Below are 21,030 nucleotides of genomic sequence, written 5' to 3'. Positions count from 1 at the left end.
ATGAATAACCTAAATACACATGACTATAGATATGTACACATCTGGAACTAAATATGTTTGTCTGAGCCTTATCTAAATGTTCTGTAAAAGTTTATGAAATGAAAGTTCATATAGGTTTAACCAATAAGTGTTATCTTTTATACATTGCATCTGGCATTAAAGAGCCACACTGCCATTTGAAAAATTGGTTTATATATGTCTGCTTTAACTAAGTCTAGTTCTGATCATTAACACTATTCCCTAAATGTGTAAGAGCTTTAAGGCTATCCTTGAGTTTTGCTAGTACTGCTAAATTCTTCAAGCCTATAAATTATTTGTGGATTCTGAATTTTACTGTATAAATTAAATAGTTAGCATCACCATTACACAGATGTCCTTATAACTATTAGTTCTTTGTATATTCAGTATATTCATGTTCTTCTAATGTACAAGTTTTAAAATATAAAGCTTGGAAGAGCACTTTTTCAAGTTGGTGTACTCCAAACTAACATTGTTTGTAATGGTAATTTGAGACTTATAGAAATAGCAAATTTAAGTGGGAATTTATTTATGTCATTTTATGTTCTGTAACTGGACCTGTTATCAATAAGTTGTATGTAAAATTTTATGTTATTTTTTACATGGGGTAGAAATTTAAATATACTTTTAAATGATAATGAGAGACTAATCTGTTTAAAGGTGAATATTATAAAACATGAAAACATTTTGCCACTGTCCTACAAAAAAGGTTAAAAGCTCTCTTAACTTTTCTTTGATTCATATTTCAGATATAATGTTGCATTGTGTTATTTGTGAAGAACCCCACCTTCCCTAAAATAAGGCTCTGCCTCCCATCTTACTTATATGGAGATATTAGAATGGCTCCAAAATAGGCTAGACTTCAGCACATTTAAATTGTGTTTAAAATAATGATTTTTTATGTAAAGATTACTGGATCTCAAATAAGGGATATAATGTATAATTAAGTAAAGGTTCAAGATTATAAAAGCCATTTTTCTTAATTCATAGCTATTCCACAAATTGAATATGGTTTTGCTCTGTTAATTTCATGTTATATTTTCTTTGTGAATTTTATAACTGTTGCCTGTTAGTTTTTTGCAGAGGTACTGCTTTCAAGAGGAAAAAAAAAAAAAACAACCTGAGTTAATTTGAGATAATAGGCCATCATCTGTAGGTAGACAGAATGTAAGGCTTGCTTCCAGTACTAATACACACCCCAATACAATGAAAGCATAGCTGTAAAAGTATAGCTATTGAAGTTATAACCTGTTACTCCTTCTTTAAGATTGGTGAAACTGGCTTTTTGGATGCTTAAAACCAAAACGTGAAGACCAAAGTCAAGGAAGTAAATGTGTCAAGGAAAAAGCAGTCAATATTTGGACCTTGCCCTCTGAGGTAAGCACCCAGAGAATCATGGGAGCCCTGTAAGGGCTCTAAAACTGGTAAGCCACCCAATCTGCCAATCAGGAAGATTGAGAGGACTCTAGAGAACCGGAAGCCAACTGGTGCACATTCTACAAAGAGGAGGGTCATTGGAGAGTGAAATTGCCTGATGCTTCCAAGAGAAGCCACGTGCGTGGTCATCAAGATACTAGCCTGACTCATCCTGGTACATGGCACCACTAGTAGAGGAAAGCTAAAGGAGACGGGAGGCTTTATCATGTCCCCAAGAATGATCTCTGAGGAATCTCAACTGACTCTTAAGAATAGATAGGAACAAGTTCAGTTTTGACCAACTTGGTCTTAAACACCTGGCAGGAGAGTATAGCCTGAGCACAGTTCTATATGGAAAAACAATGATTTTTTTAAAAATGTAACTTAAGATGTACACTTGCCTTACCAAAAGTAAGTAAAGCTTTAGGCTGTAAAGAAAATGTTCTTATGGGAATGCCTAACGACACAAGAATTAAAGACAGGCAGTCAGTGTAGATAGGTAGTTGGATTGAATCACAAAGATGGAAGCCAATTTGGGTTTGGAAAGTCAAAGGCCACCTCTGGGAGATTAAATGTTAAAGCTTCCAGAGCCCTTCCTTCACCCTTACTAAGATAATCTGCTCCTGCTCCAAACTGTTGCTAAGGTAACCTGTCTCAGGAATTGTTCCTCCCTGCAAGGAGTTATAAAAGTTGTTAATTAATGCCTCCTGGGCTGCTACCTGCCTGTATCATTCCATTTGGCCCTCCAACCTGCCCATCTGCTTCTCACTCTTTGGCCATCCCACCATCATCTCCTGGGCCTAGTCACCATACGCTGGAAGGAGTGAGATGGGGGGAAGAGGGCAGGAGAATGAAGAAAGTCTAAAATGTGTATTAAGGGCAGGATGCTCCCACTTCTTGGGATACCAGGATACCAGTCTGCTCCCCTTCTCCTTCCTGGGAGAATTCTGTGTTACTATTTTTAAATAAACCTTTTCTCTGCACTGGCCTCAGCACACTTCTCTAACATTCAAACTTCAACATTTGAGGAAGCAGAATTTGTCACTGATAACCAGTAGTATCAATAATATTTAACTATCACAAAGGATTCTAGAAACATGAGCTTGTCCTGAATTCCAGAGACTGGCTGAAATACTAATTGGTTTTGTATTAATTGCTTACCAATAAAAGTTATGCTTTCACTGTCTTCTTTATTGTTGTCCTAGCACAAACCTTGCCCTATGTATGCCTTGTTCAATCATCTGCTGACTGCCACCACCTCTGGACTGCTGTGATGCTGAATACCCTTAACATTTTCTACCTGACAGAAAACAAGGACTTTGGGTCATTTCCCTCCAACTTTACCCTCTCAGCAGGAAGCAGCTTGGAGATGTCATCTCCCATTTTTCCATAGATATGGAATGTAGAAATTGACAGTGGGGAAATGTAACAGTGGTCCACTTCACCTTTTGTATATAGTTCTGAGGCTTATTTTTTTTTTAAAAAAAATGACATTTTTTTTTTTCCTTTTCCTTTTCCTTTTATCCCTATCTCCCTACCTAACTTGGGGGCAGAGAACAAGATTACCCTGAATAATCTGTGCTCCACAGGAAGGAGATGTCTGCCAGAGGATCTAGGAAGTGACAAATTAACAAGTGAATCCTCATTCACCATCAAAGCACCCTGGATTCAGCCCTGTCTGGGCACACCTGCAATTAGCCCTTGAAGATCTCCTTTAAATTCTCCCTGGTCCTCCTGATGGGGAGAATCACAGCCTTTTGGACAGGAGTCCCCTGTGTTTCTCCTTTGCTAGCAAAGCAATAAACCTTCTTTTTCCTTTTTCTCAAAACCATGTCCTCATTAAATTGGCATTAATTGGCATTGGGGACAGGGATTGAGCTTTCAGTTACAAATGCTGATGAGATCAAAAGAGTCATTGCTTTAAGACACTAAATTTGGAGTGGTTCCTTACACAATAACATCTAAATGATACAGCAATTATATTATGATAGGATAGTATATTAGGATATGATGTACTAGATACCTTAGCATTTAGAAAAAGCAAGAAATATAATAGGGGATAAATATAAAGAGGTATTTTGGATGTTATTTAAAAATAAAATTGTGTCAAAAATTTATAATTATGATGGCATAACTAATACTTGTTAAAATATCATAATAATCTCATATCTAAGCATCATGCATTAATTTCTTTAATCCTCAAAACAACTTGATTATGGTTTTAATTTACTACTCCTTGAACTCAGGATATCTATAAAGCATTATAAGGTTAAACTTGATTCTGTGTGATGTACTTCAGATTCATTAATTTCTTAATAAAATTAAACCAAAGCAGAAATGTAAAAATCATGATTAAGAATCTGAAAGAACTGAAAATGTATAGTCATATGTAAATATCCAATGAGGAAGATGAACACAGAGAAGGCTTTAGAAAAATGTTGCATTTCTACAAATACACTTTCCTCAGGTTTCTCAACTAGAAATTTCATTTTTCTGGGGTCGCATTGTCCCTTGTGGCTGTTCCTCCCCATCCAATTAGTGAACCTTTACTCCTCACCTATCCCCTGCCTACAGAGTCGGTGTCTATATATTCGAGAGAACATTCAGCCTTTTGTTTTTAAGGATTGGCTTATTTCACTTAGCATGATAGTCTCCAGTTCTATCCATTTACCAGCAAATGCCATAATTTCATTCTTCTTATGGCTGAGTAATATTCCCTTGTGTACCATATATGTACTATATAAGAAAATAAAACTTGATTGAGGGTCATTAGGGTGGGGATGTAAATAAAAGTAGCACCGTGCTTAGGCTTTATGTTGTTAGCTTTAATGTTCAGATGAAAGTTTAGCTTTAAGAACCAGATGTATGATATAACTTAAATCACTAAAACTGTTGGCCTTAGCAAATGGTAGTTTTTTAAAAGTAAATAATTTAGTATTCCTTTATAGTATATAAGAGGTGGAATTAGTAACTGATAGAAAATAGATAATGGCAACTTATGATAGGGTGTGCTTTATAAAAATTTTAAATTTTTAATTGTTTTCTCATTTTTATTGGTGGATTATAGTTATACAAAATGTTGGTATTTGCTGTTACATATTAGTACATGCACACAATATAACATAATTTGGCCAATTTTTCTCCCCAGCACTTCTCCTCTCCTTCCCCATATTCCACCCCTTGGTCCTTTCCCCTATTCTATTGATCCACCATTGATTTTTAAGAGATCCTCCTACTTTCTTTTCCCCTTTCTTCTCTATTTTCCACATATGAGAGAAAACATATGTTGGGTTTGCTTTTGATTGGCAGCCAAAATAAAGCAGGCTGCTTCAGAGGTGCTAACCAGTGTTGTTCATCCATCATGGAAGTCTTCAGTGCCAGCAGTGACTAGAAACAGTTTTCAGAATTGATGATGGCTGTGATTTCCTTCCTTGAAAGGAAGCCATTATCTGAATCCCAGGTTGATGTGATGTGGGGTAACATGCATTCTCAGGATCTAAGAAGTGAAACATATTTTCCTTAGGAGTCAAGAGGGGCTTTGACGATACCCTTGCCCACAATACAGAACTACCTGAGGTTTCATATTCTTATGTATTATCAAATAATGAAAGTAAGAATGTGATTGGCATTTAGGATATAATGTTTGTGCACTGTGGGGAGACTGCAAGGAAGATGCTGAGGACTAATATACAGGTCTGGTATCATCAGAAGTCCGGGAGAGTGTTGAGGCTTTCCCTACACTCATGGGAAGCTTCTTTTAGTGGCTGTCATTACTCTGGCTTGGTTGTGCCTGACACTACCTAGGATATGATAGGGGTTGTTTTCCTGTAATGGTTTAAGCAAGTCAAATTTCCTTAAATATCACAAGAGATTAAAATTAAGTTGAAGAACAAGAATCTTTAAGTTTGTGCAGCTTAAGAAATGAATATGATCTAGAAATGGCAGAAGCCACACAGAAGAGGGAGATAATGCTTATCCATCATATAATAAAGAGAAATGGAAACTGAGAAAGATGTTCAAATTTGTATGGAAATATCTATACTTTATCCTGCAGAAAAAGAAGAGCTTATGTCAAATACATTTAAATAGGAAAGATTGGGTTTTAAGGAGACTAATCTTTAAGAATATAGAGACTGGATTTAACATGGAGGAAGAAATTAAAGGAAGATTAGTCAGAATATCAGTTTGCAATTGCCTGGGTAAAAGTTACTGAGGATTAAAACTAAGTTTTAGTTGAAGTTGATGGGAATGTGAACATGATTTAGTAAAAAAAATATTCTGTGACTAGATTACTATGCAATAATGATTGTGAAAGTGGGTCCTCTTTGTATCTGATAATCTTGCTATGAATTAACAATCTCTAGTTCACTCTTCATGTTAATCAATAGTGAACTTCTCTGTATCAAACTGTTGGGAGGGAGAGGGAGCTCTCTTGTAAGACAACTAACTGAGAAGTCAAAGACAAAGTCTCCCATTTTCCCCTAGAGTGAGCTGTTGTTGTGATGAATACAAACTGTGGTATTGCTGTTATTTTTTCAATACTTGGCAATACTTGGTTTAGAGAATGCAATGATGTTTGTGTAGGGTCAACTCTTGACCCTTGGGGAAGTGACTATAGCAGTGAAAAAAGCCATTTTCTAGGCTGAGGAAGTTTTCTGATAGTTCAAAGTAGGAAAGTTAACTAAGGGGACTGGGAAATATCATATTTGAGAATTAGGTTAAGAGAACTGAAATAAAAAGCTCTCAGCAACTAGAGAGAAGACCAACACCATGAGAAAAAGTAGGTTAAGAGCCTGTAGAAAGTAAGAGCAACCTTAGCCTCTATGTTACATGAATTATTTTAGGCCCTAGCTAAACATAGTCAAGACTAGGAGTGAGGAAGAGGGCATAAAGATAGTATGCAACCTTCTAAACTTTTTAGAGGAATATAAAAGCAATGTCAGAAAATATTGAATAAATTAAGCTGGCTACATTGATGCCTAGGCAACTTAACCCCTTTTAGATTCTATAACAATAACAAATGTGCTGTTTTGTAAGACAACTAACTGAGAAGTCAAAGACAAAGGCCTATGCGACTTAACCCTTTTTAGATTCTACAATAACAAATGTGCTGTTTCAATCAAGATCAACTATAAAACAAAGAAATTGTAAAGAACTTTTTGGCCGATAATTGGCTTTTTCATATTCACTACATTATTTTTCATGGCAATAACTGAATAACCTTGGAAATTTTTGTATGTGTTTTTGGCAATTATTCCTATTTGAAAATGAAGTCAAAACAGTTTTTGTCTTTGTCCTCAGGGTCCTGCCTTCCTCTCTCCATTTTTCTCTATTTCTACTTTTGCTTTTTCCCTCTCATCATTGACTCTTTCCTGACAAGGTTCAATTGTCCTGGTAGTAGTTAATCGGGAATTATCCAGTTCTTGGGGTTAAGAAAAGCAGCCACAGCCTAGCGTAGAATCATAGACAAGGGGTAAACCCTCCTTCACCTAGGCCAAAGAGAGTCGGTGCCCTTGACAACCATTGTGCAGGGAGAAGCTTGGACTAGCAGAGAAAAGGAGAAAAAAAAAGGAGAATCCCCATTCCCACAAATGCCTTTCTCTAACTCCAACACTGTTTTATAGACCATTCTTAATTCTGGTGCAGATAAGGTTTGTACTTTGGCATTAGAAAGAGAATAAAATACATGGAAGCTTTGCAATGTTCTTTATAATACAACCAGTGGAATTCTGACTTCAAATATCTAGGGAAGAGTAAACTTATATGCAATCAAAGCCTCAAAAGGTGTCATTCTCATGTAAAAGATGATTCATGTAAGTTACTTATTATCACTTCATTCACTATCATTTATCAAAGTGGTTTCATCGAATTGATGTAGTTAGCCATGCACAGTAAGACTCACATATCCTTTAGAGAGCCTCTACTGAGAGCAGGATAACATGATGATAGACTCCAGCTGCTACCTTCCAGAATTCACAATGGCTTTCCTCCCAGGGCCACATTATCCACAAGTTGCTCCCAACCATGATTGAACATGGTGGGGGTAGTAAAACTAGCCCCCTTCTACCCAATTCAGGACTCCTTTGGGCTTTTCTCTAGGACTCCCCATTGGTCTGCCTGACACTTTGTTCTTGCATTCATTTTAAGGCTTTTATACCCAATCCTCCTTCCTTCCATCTATTCTTTCACAGATGTTAGATCCCTGTCATGGGTTCCTCTTGCCTACTTCTGCTCCCTCTGCATTCTACCTTTAAGTTATTCCCCACAATCAATCTCCTATATATTAGTAATCTCTTTATGTGTGCTTCTTTGTTAACACATAGGACAAAAGTTAACAAAATCTTATAAAAATCACCAAATACTATAAAATGTTAACTGTTGTAGATTTCACTGAAATATATAATTCTTTCAGTCTTCTTTCACATATTTTTTCTCTTCACCTTTTCTCTCCCTCTCCATTTTTTTTTCCCCAGAGCCTGTCTGATTTTTTATGGTGTCAGATAGTAAAAATACAATGAAAATAGCATGTCTTTTCCAGCAATACTTATAGAAACCATACAGAGAGCCAATCAAAAGCTGGAAAGCAGAATCATTGATTCCACAATCTAATTTCCATGTGTATAAGTTTTTCTTTCATTGATACCTGAGGAAGAGGAGGGAGGTATGAATGATGTTTGACTTTGCAGTGGTTAGGGATGATGAAAGTGGAAAAATGAAAGATAAGCTCATACTGCCACAAAGTAGCAATGTTGCTCTGTTTTTAAATTTTTCTCCCATCTCAGTTTTCTAGAACAATAGTGATTTTTGAGAGGAATGACTGTAATACTTATTTATCAAGAAAGATATTTAAAGTGTTATTTTTTAAAATAATGATTTTAATAATATTTAAACATTATTTAATATACTGAAATATTAATAGGAAAAGTATAATAAGCAAATGATTCTTTTTTCTTTTTCTTTTTTTTTTTTTTTGGCACTGGGGATTGAACCCAGTGGTGCTTTACTACTGATCCACATTCCCAGCACTTTTTACTTTTTATTTTGAGATAGAGTCTCAATAGGACCCTGCTGAATTGCTGTTGCTGGCCTCAAATTTGCAATCCTTCTGCCTCACTCAGCCTGCTAAGCTGCTGGGATTATAGGCATGTGCCACTGTGCCCAGTCATAAGCAAATATTTCTAAAAGTTTGTGATCCAAAGTTCATATGCAGATGTTCTCTTCATGTTCTTCAAGAGAAAATAAGCATTCATGCAATGATAAATTATCTGTTTTTAACAAAATTAGTAAGCATTTTTATTTCAAATCTCTTTTTTTTTTTTTTTGAAGAGTGTGCAATAATTTTTTATTATGTTGGAAGGCGAGATTACCACTCAGAACAGGCTACTGGATTTATTTCCCTACCAGGCTGGTGAAATTCAAGAGATTTTGGCAAAGGTGTCCTTGCCAGCTCTCTGTTTACCTAGAGAGCGGTCTGACTACAAAACCAGGCTGGATTTTTGTGTTCTCAAGTTCCTTTAAAGCAATTGGTCATGGGGAATTGAACTGACGTAGCAAATGGACCTGGGAAAAGGCCTTGGATAAAATTCTGCAGACAGGCCTGAGAGTGGTCCCTGTCCTTCCTCTGTAGCTTTTTACCTACAGCCACTGTAGCCTCCATTGGGAGCTCCAGCACATTCCCTTCGGAGCCAGCTCTTACTCAAGCAGACTGTGAACCCTCAGTCTTGGTTGGTGGCATCCATATTAGTTGTACTGCTGTAGTCTAAGTTTTTGGTATTCCAGGATGACCTCAGGCCATGTCATTGTCCCCTGAGTCAGAGCTGTTTCACAGTGGCCTCCATTCTCAGTCTCTACAGTTCTTCCTGTGTGCCTTGGGCTGCACACCCTCATAGACTGGAGGCCTGTTCTGAATCTTGATCCAGTTGAGTTGAGCTTGAACAGGCTATTTCTAGACCCTTTCTCCAGGTCTGCATCCCTGGCAGGGGTTTAAGGGGAGTAGATGCTCTTCTGGAGAGTTTTCTTTTTTTTTTTTTTTTTTTACTATTACCCTGCTTGGGGGTGCTGGTTACGTTTCTTACCTGGCAGATGGATCTCTTTTAAATTATGTTAAATCTCCTTGAATATAAAGATTGAACTTTTGACCATCCTTTTTGGAGGCCCAACCTCCAACCAGCTCAGAGCCTCCTGTTCTAATCTGACCTCATGCTGGCTCCCTTCCTTTCCTACCAGCAGGTGCCATCATGGTCTAAGTCTGATTTTTTTTTTAAATTTTTTATTGTTGGTTGTTCAAAACATTACATAGTTCTTGATATATCATATTTCACACTTTGATTCAAGTGGGTTATGAGCTCCCATATTTACCCCATATACAGATTGCAGAATCACATCAGTTACACATCCATTGATTTACATATTGCCATACTAGTGTCTGTTGTGTTCTGCTGCCTTTCCTATCCTCTACTATCCCCCCTCCCCTCCCCTCCCCTCCCCTCTTCTCTCTCTGCCCCCTCTACTGACATTCATTTGTCCCCCTTGTATTATTTTTCCCTTTCCCCTCACTTCCTCTTGTATGTACTTTTGTATAACTCTGAGGGTCTGCTTCCATTTCCATGCAATTTCCCTTCTCTCTCCCTTTCCCTCCCACCTCTCATCCCTGTTTAATGTTAATCTTCTTCTCATGCTCTTCGACCCTGCTCTGTTCTTAGTTACTCTCCTTATATCAAAGAAGACATTTGGCATTTGTTTTTTAGGGATTGGCTAGCTTCACTTAGCATAATCTGCTCTAATGCCATCCATTTCCCTGTAAATTCTATGATTTTGTCATTTTTTAATGCAGAGTAATACTCAAATCTCTTTTAATCCTTCTCCTAAAAGACATGAGTCAGTAGCATTTATAAAAGGAAGATACAGAGGAGATACTTAACAAGAATCTTGTCAACTATCTCCACACTGACCTCCAAAAAAGCAGGAGTTGTACCTGGGTTTTCCAAACAGGACCTACAAGTGGCTATTAATGTTTTTTAAAGAGTCAAACATGCTAGACACTCTATTCTGTAACTAACCAACAGGGACATTTCAATACACACTTCTCTAATCCTAGAACAGTACCAAAACATACCCATAGTGTATTTGTTTTGTTTATATCAAACCATCATTCCCTTTCCATTCCCCACCCAGGACCCTCCCTCACCTCATTTAAGATTGGCTTGCAAATCTATTTTAACCATTTAATAAATTTTTGTAGTTTATGAAAACAAATTATGCAGCAACTATTTTACTAAATTAGGCACAAAAAGAGAGTAATGAAGAAAAATTAAATGTGAAGACAAAACCGGCCTTGCTTTGTCTTGGAGGAAGGCAGAGTGGGTGAAAAGGACAGAGTGGTTGCAGAGGAGTGTGGTTTCCTTCTAGTGAAGAACTTACAATGACCTGGAACCCAGAATGATACCCCTCTCCATTAAGTTGCTTTAAAATAACCAAAATTATATAGCAGTGACTATGCCCCAAATAGCACCAGTATGTTCATCCCAACAACCTTCCTACCTCCAGAGCAAAGCCTGGGTCAAATCTTTCCCTCAAGGGAGCACCAGGGATGAAATAGTCAGACTGGCCCTCCAGTTACACTTGAACTGGTCAGGAAACTAAGGACACAGTTCTGAAGGGACTACGTGGTCCATGGTTATCCTGAATTCTGATGAAGAATATCCTATGTTTTCTTTAAATTCTATTTGCTGGAGCAATAATTATTGCAATCCAGCTGAGACCAGATAGATATTCATGTTTCCTTCCATGGGTGTCTGCTTTTTGACTGACCCCTTGATGCCCCTTAGCACTGTAGATGTGGATATCCAAGAGGGGAGGGGATCTATTCCAGGTACCCACTAAACCCCTCTAAAGATGAAATGAGAGTGAAATTATGTCATAAATTCAGTATGTGAAACAGGTTCCCCAGGATGTAGATGAGAACAGGAAAGTATGGGAGAAGGCTAGAAAAGATAGGAAGAAACTGGGTGACACCTACCAACAAGGTCAAGAAGCAATGAAAAGGACAAAGACAATATGAAATCTGCATGTAAAGAAAGGTCTCTGTCTTCCAGATTAAAGAATCAGTATTATAAAAGCAACTCATTGCTCTATTTTTTTTTAACCTCAGTATCTGATTAACCAAGACCTGTATCTTTGATCCAACCCCGATCTCACTCATCTCTCACATTTCTCCATGTCTCATGTCATTTTGTTCTAAGCATGGAGCCTCCAATGTCAAAATGTGTGTATTATGACAAATTCTCTAAGATTAAAAATTATCATCCCTTTCTCAAACAATCACAACTCCAAAATCGCTGGGAGAGTCCTTTAAATAGGCAGTTTCTGGAAAAAGAAGGATATGGAAAGTATCTATTGGAAATGCAAAAATGACCCAGATTTAGCAGAAAGTTACCCACAGTGCATTTGAGAAACACATGGATGTATATTAATTCTGTTGTTTTAGCAATGATAAAAGTCCATATTTAGACATGAGTTAGGAAATCAAGTCACTTCGAAGTGATGGATGCTATGGTGGAAGATGCAGGGTCTATAAGATCATAAACTCAGACAAACCTTCAGCATCATGAAATTATGTCTCAATATTTCTTCATGATTAAATTGGAATTCAACTCAATTATTTTCTAAGATAGCCACTTTATTCAATTTGTTGATTTATCATTTTTAGTAAACTGGAAGAATATGTGTGGGGTAGCATAAAAATAGTTTATTTATTATATAAATTTTCTGTGGATAAGTCATAGTAATTTTTCAATATGTCTGTTTTTATAGCTATTTGAATTGTTATGACATTATAATAGAAATGAGGGGAATTTTGCACATGTTTATTTAAAGAATATTGACATTAAAGAAATAACAGAATTTATCTCTTTATATGGAAAATAAGAATAAAAATGATGTGTGTGTGTATAATTTTGCAAGAGTTTTAAATTTGAAACTTTAAATCTTACCAATGTTTTATTTAAAATAAGAAATGTGAATATATATACATACATATATAACAAAAGATTCATTTTAAAAGAATGACAAATGACAGTATCATAAGACAGAATTGCAAAACTTTTTTGCCAAAAAACCCTAAAGTATGTATATAACCCATTTCTACTTATATTGTAGACAAATATATTCAAATTTCAATACTTAAATATCACCTAATATAGATCTCTCTCTCTCTCTCTCACTCTCTCTCTCTACATATATATATTATATATGCTATGTATAATCTTTAAAAAAATACTACTACAGGGTTTACTACAGTGTCATTACAATAATGGCACCTAGAAACAATTTACTAATAAATGTTGCATAAATATTGTGAAACATTTGGATTACTTAGATATAGTGAACAGGAATTTTTGATAGGCATACTGTTAAATGAAAAAGTAAAGAAAACTGCAAGTTGCAAAAGCAATATAGTACAGCAATTAAGATAATAGACTTTTGAATTAGATTATCTGAACTGAATTATTGACTTTGCCACTTACTAGCTGTATTATGGGAGAATTTTCTAAGTGCTTTGTGCATTGATTTTCTCATTTGTAAAATGAATGTCAAAATAGTACTTACCTTATAGGCTGTTATAAAGATCAAATGAGTCATTATATATGAAACAGTTACAATTGCTGGTATAAAATCTGCAATGTTAGTGCTTACTTATTTGCATATAGAAAGAAATTTAGACTAGTTTATGTTAAAATGCTCAGAGATTACAAAACTACTGATTTTATATGAACATAGATATGAATGGAAGCACACAGAAAGAGGCCTATGAACATACTTGCCAAAGTGATACCAGTCTGTTATTTTAGGCCTTAAAGAGGATGCTCCTTGTTTCAACATTTTACATGGAGAATACAATTCATGTATTATTTTTGTGACTAAATGTTACATATTTTGATAATTAAATGTAATAATATGCAAGTATGAGAAACAATGCTATAAATTACATTCATTGAGTTGTTGACAGAAAGATGTACATGCACATATCACTAAGTGCAAATAAGCAAATCAAAACAGCATTGTGTTAATATAAATTTACTTATATACAATTGTGTGGTTCCATTTGTATATGTGAAATGCTAACTGATTAGAAGATTTCAACTTTCTTCATGTATATACATACATATATGTATATGTATATACACACATCTGTTTATATACATAGAAATATGTATGTATATATATTATATTATCTATATTATATTCATACACATTCAGATTAGAATCTTTTGTCATGAACATGTGTCTCATGCTTATTTTTTTTAAGAAAACAGGATAAAAGCTACTTTACTCTGAAAAAATAAAGCAACAATGAGGCTAACTAATTACACTGCCATGCGATATCTGGCATTCAAAATGTGTGTTAGAAGCACAGTCAAGTGCTATTGAGAAATGGAATGAATCATAAAGGTTATGAACTACTTACCCACCAAACACCTGGAGTGCAGAGAATTTGGAAGCATCCAAATCATTGCCACTTACTATTCGAGCCTTAAATGAAGAATAAGAAAAAACAAAACAAAACAAACAGTATTTTAGCATACTATAGTGTATGTAAGTGACATTGGGACACAGGTCAACTGCACTACACACGTAACACCTAGTATGACAGATGCTAAGCAGGGTCAGCTCCAAGTCAAAGCTGTGTTTTGTGAGTGGAGGTTTTGAAATTAGCTGTCAGCATTTAAACAAAAGCACTGGCAGAGTCCAGGATAATACATCATATTCCAAATACCATTGCCCTTTAAACTTGGTATGTGCAGTGAAGTTCATGAATCAGTCAGGAAGGTTATGACTTAGCCAGACTTAAGAACAGATGCTTGTGTTTGACCGAAGCAGACCCCTAGGGTTGGCAAGGTAAGCTAAAGTAAGCGCAGCTGGCAAGGTGTAACCTCTTCATAAATGCAACAGATTAGGGCACACTTAAAGGACAACCAAAGAATGGAAAGCTGGGATGACATGCACATTTCACAACTAAAACAGAGAAATCAAACAGGTCTAATATGTAAACAAACAAACATGTACAAAGACAAGATCCCTCAGGAGGGAAGAAAAAGTATGATTTAAAACCTTTTCATCCACAGAACTGCTATCTGAAAGAGAATCAGGAAAAGAAGGGATAAATGTTAGATGGATTACTTTTCAAGAAACCATTTAAACATATACATGAACAAGTGTTATCGTTACATTGTTAAAAATCATAAATGAACAGTTGCAAGGCTGAACCCCAAAGGAAGAGGGAAAGTAATTCCTTATAATTTAAAGAGCTGCAAAGATGTGAGAGAATGCTTGAAAAGTATTGCTAGATTTAATGAATGAAAATGTGTCATATTAAAAACAACAACAACAATTAAAAAAAAAACACAGTTGAAGATTTAGAAGTTCTGGACTCCAGCTGGGGTACTGCCACTTACTGAGCACACCGGGCAAACTACCAAATTCTCTAGAGTCTACACTCAACTCTGAAATAAGGTCAGAAATATTTTCCCCAATTACTTCAGGACATTGTTGAGATCAACTAACTGAATATTTTTTAAAGTAAACCTCAACTGTCTATAAAATTATTTTTTTAGAAGATTACTTATTTATGGTTCCTCATATGTAGAACTAAGACTAAAAATAATATAAATGATTCCATCCTAAAAATACTGATGCCTTAAAGGGTTATGTGTCTTGATTAAGATCACAAATCTAGAAAGTGGCAGAAGTGAGACAAGAACCCAGGGCTCCTAATGCTCCACTTGGGGCTTTTAGATCCAATGTTTTATGTGAATCGCTCAAAACAGCAATGGGTGGTTGGCCCACAGTCTGACAATGATTTCAAATAAACCACAGGAGCAATAGTTTTCAGTTTTGACTGTGTATGGGCCCAGGTGGATGGACAATGAATTGCTGTGTGCTTGTAGTGGTGTTGGTTGTTATTGTAGCTGTTTTCAAACTCCCATCTAAATCTGCCAGGTCACAAGATATGGTCTATATTTACTTTATACAGGACTATTTTTACTTTATAAATAGAACTATTGTTCTTAAATATATTTAGCTTTGCTTATTAGTTTAATGCTGGAGGGCCATCTCTATGGATATGAGTAGGCAGGACAGTAGCGTTCGAATGACCTTGGAATTAAGTCTAAACCCTCTCTTGTTTTTTTAAATATAGATGAGCCTCAGAATGATAATTTGCCCAAGGTCATGTAGCTCAACCAAGACCCTTACTGACTCACTAAGTATAGAATGATTAATTTTCATAACTAAATATCTTTGTGCAGATTTCACAATATCTCATATTTAATCGTCAAATATAAAACATGGCAAACTGTGTTATAAAGTAATGAAAGATGAATCTTATTTATGGACATAAACATTTTAAATACTGTATAAAATATAGCAAATACAATTCAGTATTAGTTTGGAAGAAAAACAGGCTATGTCCAAGAATATTTTGCCCTAAGAATCATTTAAAATTATGAAATGACCAATTACGAATTTAATATGACATATCAATTGGTCCCACATCAATTGGTCAGAAAATATATACCCGAATTTCAATGGTACCAAAACATTATTTGATAAAATTTCAAGCCTTCAAAGTAATTATTAAAAATGACTTTCAGATGAGTTTGAATGGGTCTGTCTTACATTTAATATATTTTTTAAAATCTTAATTTCACAGTCACCAACTTAAGTGTGACAAATTAGCACATTTTTACTATCAAGGACAAAACAAAACATTCCACTATCATAATGTAACTTTTTAAAGGGAGCATTATATATCTGGAAGTTATGGCCAGTATATTAAAGCATTAACAGAAAGAAAGAACATAAATGTTAGAAGTTAGGATACAAAGTTGTTATTTTCAGTAATGACAATTTTACATCCAGAAAACAAAACAAAATCACCTTGAATACTAAAAGGGCTAATTAAATGACTAACAAAGCAACTATTTAATTGTAACAGATTAATAACTAATTTAATAATACATTTTATAGCAATAAAATATTATTTCCTATACATTAACAATAACTAGTTTTTAAAACAATGAAATAGATCTGATTTCAGATATTCAATATTTCATAGGGGCAATTTGTATTCATTGTTTCCTATAGGTGTCTGTCTTCTATTTCAAGCATTCCACGAAATAAAAGTAGTTTTACAAAGGTCATCAATTATCATTAAGCTGCCTTTTATGTCAATACATTGATTCATTCACTGTTCCATTCATTCAATCAACATAATTTATTATCAATGAACCCTTTTTGTTCACTTTGACTTCTTTCTTATCTCCCTGTTATATTCTACTCCTAAAACTTTCTAAAATACAGATATCAGTCACTCCCCTTTTTATAACAGACCAATAATACTCAATGCCTTCACAAAAGAAAATCAGATTACTGATTTTCAGGGTTACTGTAGTCTCATGGCTCATCATTCCCTTTCTACATCCTAAACTTGAGTCAGAACTAAATTAGTTCTGTGCCACACTTATTGAAATCTGTGACTCTGCATTTGTTGTTTTTATCCTCTGTAACAGTTGTTCCCTCTTCCCACCTAGCGAGCTGCTGTAAACCTCCAAAAAACACCTAAATCATAAGCCCCACTCCTGGAAACTGGTCATTTATCAAGGATCCATGGTCATTGCACACTGAGCTTTCCTCTCTTCTAATACTCATATCTGCCAGTGTCCTCATCTGCAATCCTTCTAAAATCTGAGCTCCTCAATATTAGTAGGTTTTTAATCTAATTTTCTTAATTTCTACCACATTCCTGAAATAGAGTAGATGTCCAATAAATATTTTCTGACAATGAAAAGAACAGTTTTAATAAGCTGTACCACTTTATGGAATATCTAAAAATATTAATAAAGAAAATATTATTTCATTTTCCTATATAGGAAATATATATTGTTATCCAATAAGTTTAATAGTCAGAATCCTAGTAGCAGTCATTTATGCTAATTTCAAGTATAATTGGATTACACATATGTGAAACATCTGGGACTTTTTAAAGTGAGCATTATGAGGAGAAACCATTAAAACATATGGTCCCAGAAAAATAGTAGGTGAGGATACGAGTGAGACATAAATAAAACTAATATACTATACTTAATTTTATACTTTTTATCAGAGACACAGAGAATCATTAGTCAGTGATGGTGCATCTATAATATCCGTTTGCATACTCATCTCATACATATGTCTCAAAGTTCCAAGTGTATTAAAAATTAAATGTGTAATAACTAAAGAAAAAAGTAAATGAAGAGGAGGGACCCTCAGGGTTATACAGTGGAGGGGGTAGAGAGAGAGGAGGGGAGGGGAGGGGAGAGGTGGGGAGGGGGGAGGGGGGAGGATGGGAAAGGCAGCGGAGCACAACAGACACTAGTATGGCAATTTGTAAATCAATGGATGTGTAACTGATGTGATTCTGCAATCTGTGTATGGGGTGAAGGTGGGAGTTCATAACCCACTTGAATCAAAGTGTGGAATATGATATGTCAAGAAATTTGTAATGTTTTGAACAACCCACAATAAAAAATTTAAAAAAAAAAAGAGGAGGGGATATTTATTAAACCTATGGAATGAGAAGAAATCTTCAAATTTAAAGAAATAATTAATCTATAAATTAAAATTCAACAATGGTAATTAAGTATAAAAAATTATCCAACTGATTAAAACTATGCCTAATTATTATCATAAAATTAACAAAGAACAAATATATTAACTTTAATAGTAAAAATAATTCTCAAGGCTGTTGAGGATATCATAAATCAAATGCTATCATGAATAGTTGAAAAGAATGAAAATTAGAACAAAAGTTTCAAAATTTTAGTGTTGACTTGAGGGGGAAATTCTAGTTTTGAACATGGATACCACGGAAATTATTTTTGTGACAGGTTAATTTGTGTCTTCCCAAAATTAATGTGGTGAGGTCCTAATCTTTAATATCTTGGGAGGTGACCTTGTTTGCAAATTGGATCATTATAGGTGTAATTAATTAAAATGATTATTCAAGAAGAATAGTATTAATCTAATGAAAATAGTATATTTATTAAAAGGGAAAATATGAAGAAAGATGTACACACAGAAATAACATCACGAGAAGCTTGGAGTTATGTTGCCACAAACCAAACAACCAGTAGAACTTGGAGAGAGGCCTAGGCAGATTCTTCCCTAGAGCTTCAGGGTACTGCTGTGCCAACATCTTGATTTTAGGCTGTCGACCTCCAGAACTCTGAGACAATAAATTTTCACTATCCTAAGCCACTCAGTCTTCGGCACTATGTTATGATGTTACAATAGCCTTTACAAACTTATACAACTTTAAATACTAAGAAATAATTCATGGCAAAGATGAGGACTGCTTCATTAATTACAACAAAAAATTGGAAAAACATAGATTAAAATAGAAATATAGGTTGAAAATTATGTTCCCTGACCTTAATTCAAGAATTTGTGATGATTAAGACCAGTGCATTGACAGACTGTATAAAATATAAGAAATGTTTATAGCACATAAAATAAACCTTAATGAAGTAATGTTGTAATTATAATAATTTTGTTTCATCTATGTAAAACAAAATTTTACATAGATAAAAGCTTGAAATGAACATTACCAGAATGTTAACAATTGTTCAGCTTTGGTAGTAGGATAAAATATTCTTTTCTACTGTCTTTTGCATTTTATAAGCTTGATTTATTTAGCAATATTATTTAAAAACATAAAAATGACATAACATTGCATCCAGCAGCAATATAATGCACATACTTCTAAAGTACACATGGAACATTCTCCAAGGTAGGTCATATTGGGCCACAAATGCAAAAAAAATCTTAACAAATCTAAAGATTGAATTATATTAAGTATCTTCTCTAACTACAAAGTATGACACTAGAAATCAGTAGTAAGAGAAAGTATTTTAGACAATTTAAAACTATATGGAAACTAAACAACTACACTCTAGAACAACCAATGCGTCAAAGCAAAGATCAGAAGGAAGGTAAAAAAATATCTTGAAACAAAAAGAAGTATAAATGTTACATATCAAAACTTGTAAGATTCTGCAAAAGCAGTTCTAAGAGGGAAATTTATAGTGCTAAATGCCTACATTAAGAACGCATTAAGCCAGGTGTAGTGGTGCACTCCTGTAATCCCAGCAGCTCCGGAGGCTGAGACAGGAGGATCACAAGTTCAAAACCAGCCTCAGCAACAGCAAGGCACTAAGCAACTCAGTGAGACCTGCAATACACTGCCTGCAAAAAACTCATCTCACCAGTAAACACACATAAAAAGACTGAAAATAAATCGATGGAAAATGATAATCCAAGAAATGGAAATCTAAAATGAGCAGGAATAGCTGTATTTATATTGGAAAATAGAACCTTTAAAAGGAAAATGGTAAGAAGAGACAAATAAAGTCACTATATAATGATTAAGGGATCAATTCAAAAAGAAGGTATAAGGATTTAAAATCTGTGTATACCAACCAAATGTCAGAACACCCAATTTTATAAAATAGACATTATTAGACCTAAATGAAGAGATAGGTTGCAATATAATAGTGGATAATTACTGGTTTACTCTCAGTGGACAGATTATCCATATCAAAAAAATCAACAAAGAAATATGGAGAATAAAACTATACTGCAGTCCAATGGACTTAACAGATGTATACAGATAATTCTATCCAGCAGCTACAAATTACACATTCTTTTCATCAATGGATGGAACTTTCTATGGAATTGATCATATATGTTAGACTACAAAAGAGGGTTTACCAAAAAGAAAAAAAACAACAGCAACAAAAACCCCTGAAGTCATATCCTATATTTTTCCTGAAAATAATGGAATAAAATTGGAAGTAAAAAAAAACAAAAGAAATTTTAGAAATTATATGAAAATATTGAGATTACATAACATACTGTTGAAACAATAGGTCATCCAAAAAAATCAAAAGGGAAATTAAAAAAAAATATTGAAACAAATTAAATGCAAACACAACCTACCAAAACTGATGAAATACTCAAAAAGCAGTACTGAGAGGGAAGTTATAGTAACGTGACTGATTACTTAAAACATAAATACTTTAAAATACAACCTAAGACTTTAGGTCAGTGATTTAGAAAAGCAAGAAACAAAGAGGTTCAAAATAACAAATATCAGAGAAGACATAAATAAAATAAAATAGAGATTAAAAAACATTTTCATAAGATCTATGAAACAATGATTTGTTTTGAAAAGACAAACACAACATACAAACCTTTAGCTACACTAAAGAACATAAAAAAGAGAGATGTCTAAATAAAAATCCAAGGTGAAAAAGGAGTCCTTAATGTTAGAGCAGGTAGGTAGACAAGGGGAAGTGGGTGGGGAAAGTGAAAACAGGGCTCAGTCCATCTTGAATGACAAAACCTCATTCCCTCTAAGCTGATAAAAACAAACAAACAAGCAAAAAAACATAAATCTGCCTCCTACTTGGCCACATATTACCTTCTTAAAATGGCAAAGAAATGAGTGTAACCAGTTTCAGAAACTTTTCAGCTTTGGAGCATGTGTAGGGCAGT

The 21,030-nt window shown here is 34.6% G+C and overlaps 1 protein-coding gene across 2 annotated transcripts in view; it reads right to left on the bottom strand.

The window, feature by feature from the left end:
• Unc13c (unc-13 homolog C) overlaps window positions 1-21,030 on the bottom strand; it is a 562,417-nt gene that overhangs the window by 441,633 nt on the left and 99,754 nt on the right. For both annotated transcript variants that reach the window (XM_027925904.2, XM_071607322.1), the window contains exons 2-3: window positions 14,545-14,567; window positions 13,901-13,965 (exon numbers count right to left, since the gene is read on the bottom strand). In XM_027925904.2, coding sequence (XP_027781705.2) covers window positions 13,901-13,965; window positions 14,545-14,567 — 88 coding nt within the window. The remainder of the gene's footprint in view (window positions 1-13,900; window positions 13,966-14,544; window positions 14,568-21,030) is intronic.

This window comes from Marmota flaviventris, chromosome 2, assembly GCF_047511675.1.
Source record: "Marmota flaviventris isolate mMarFla1 chromosome 2, mMarFla1.hap1, whole genome shotgun sequence".
Taxonomy (NCBI): Eukaryota; Metazoa; Chordata; class Mammalia; order Rodentia; family Sciuridae; genus Marmota; species Marmota flaviventris.
The sequence above is the reverse complement of the archived record's forward strand: the minus strand, read 5'-3'. Positions and strand labels throughout refer to the sequence as shown.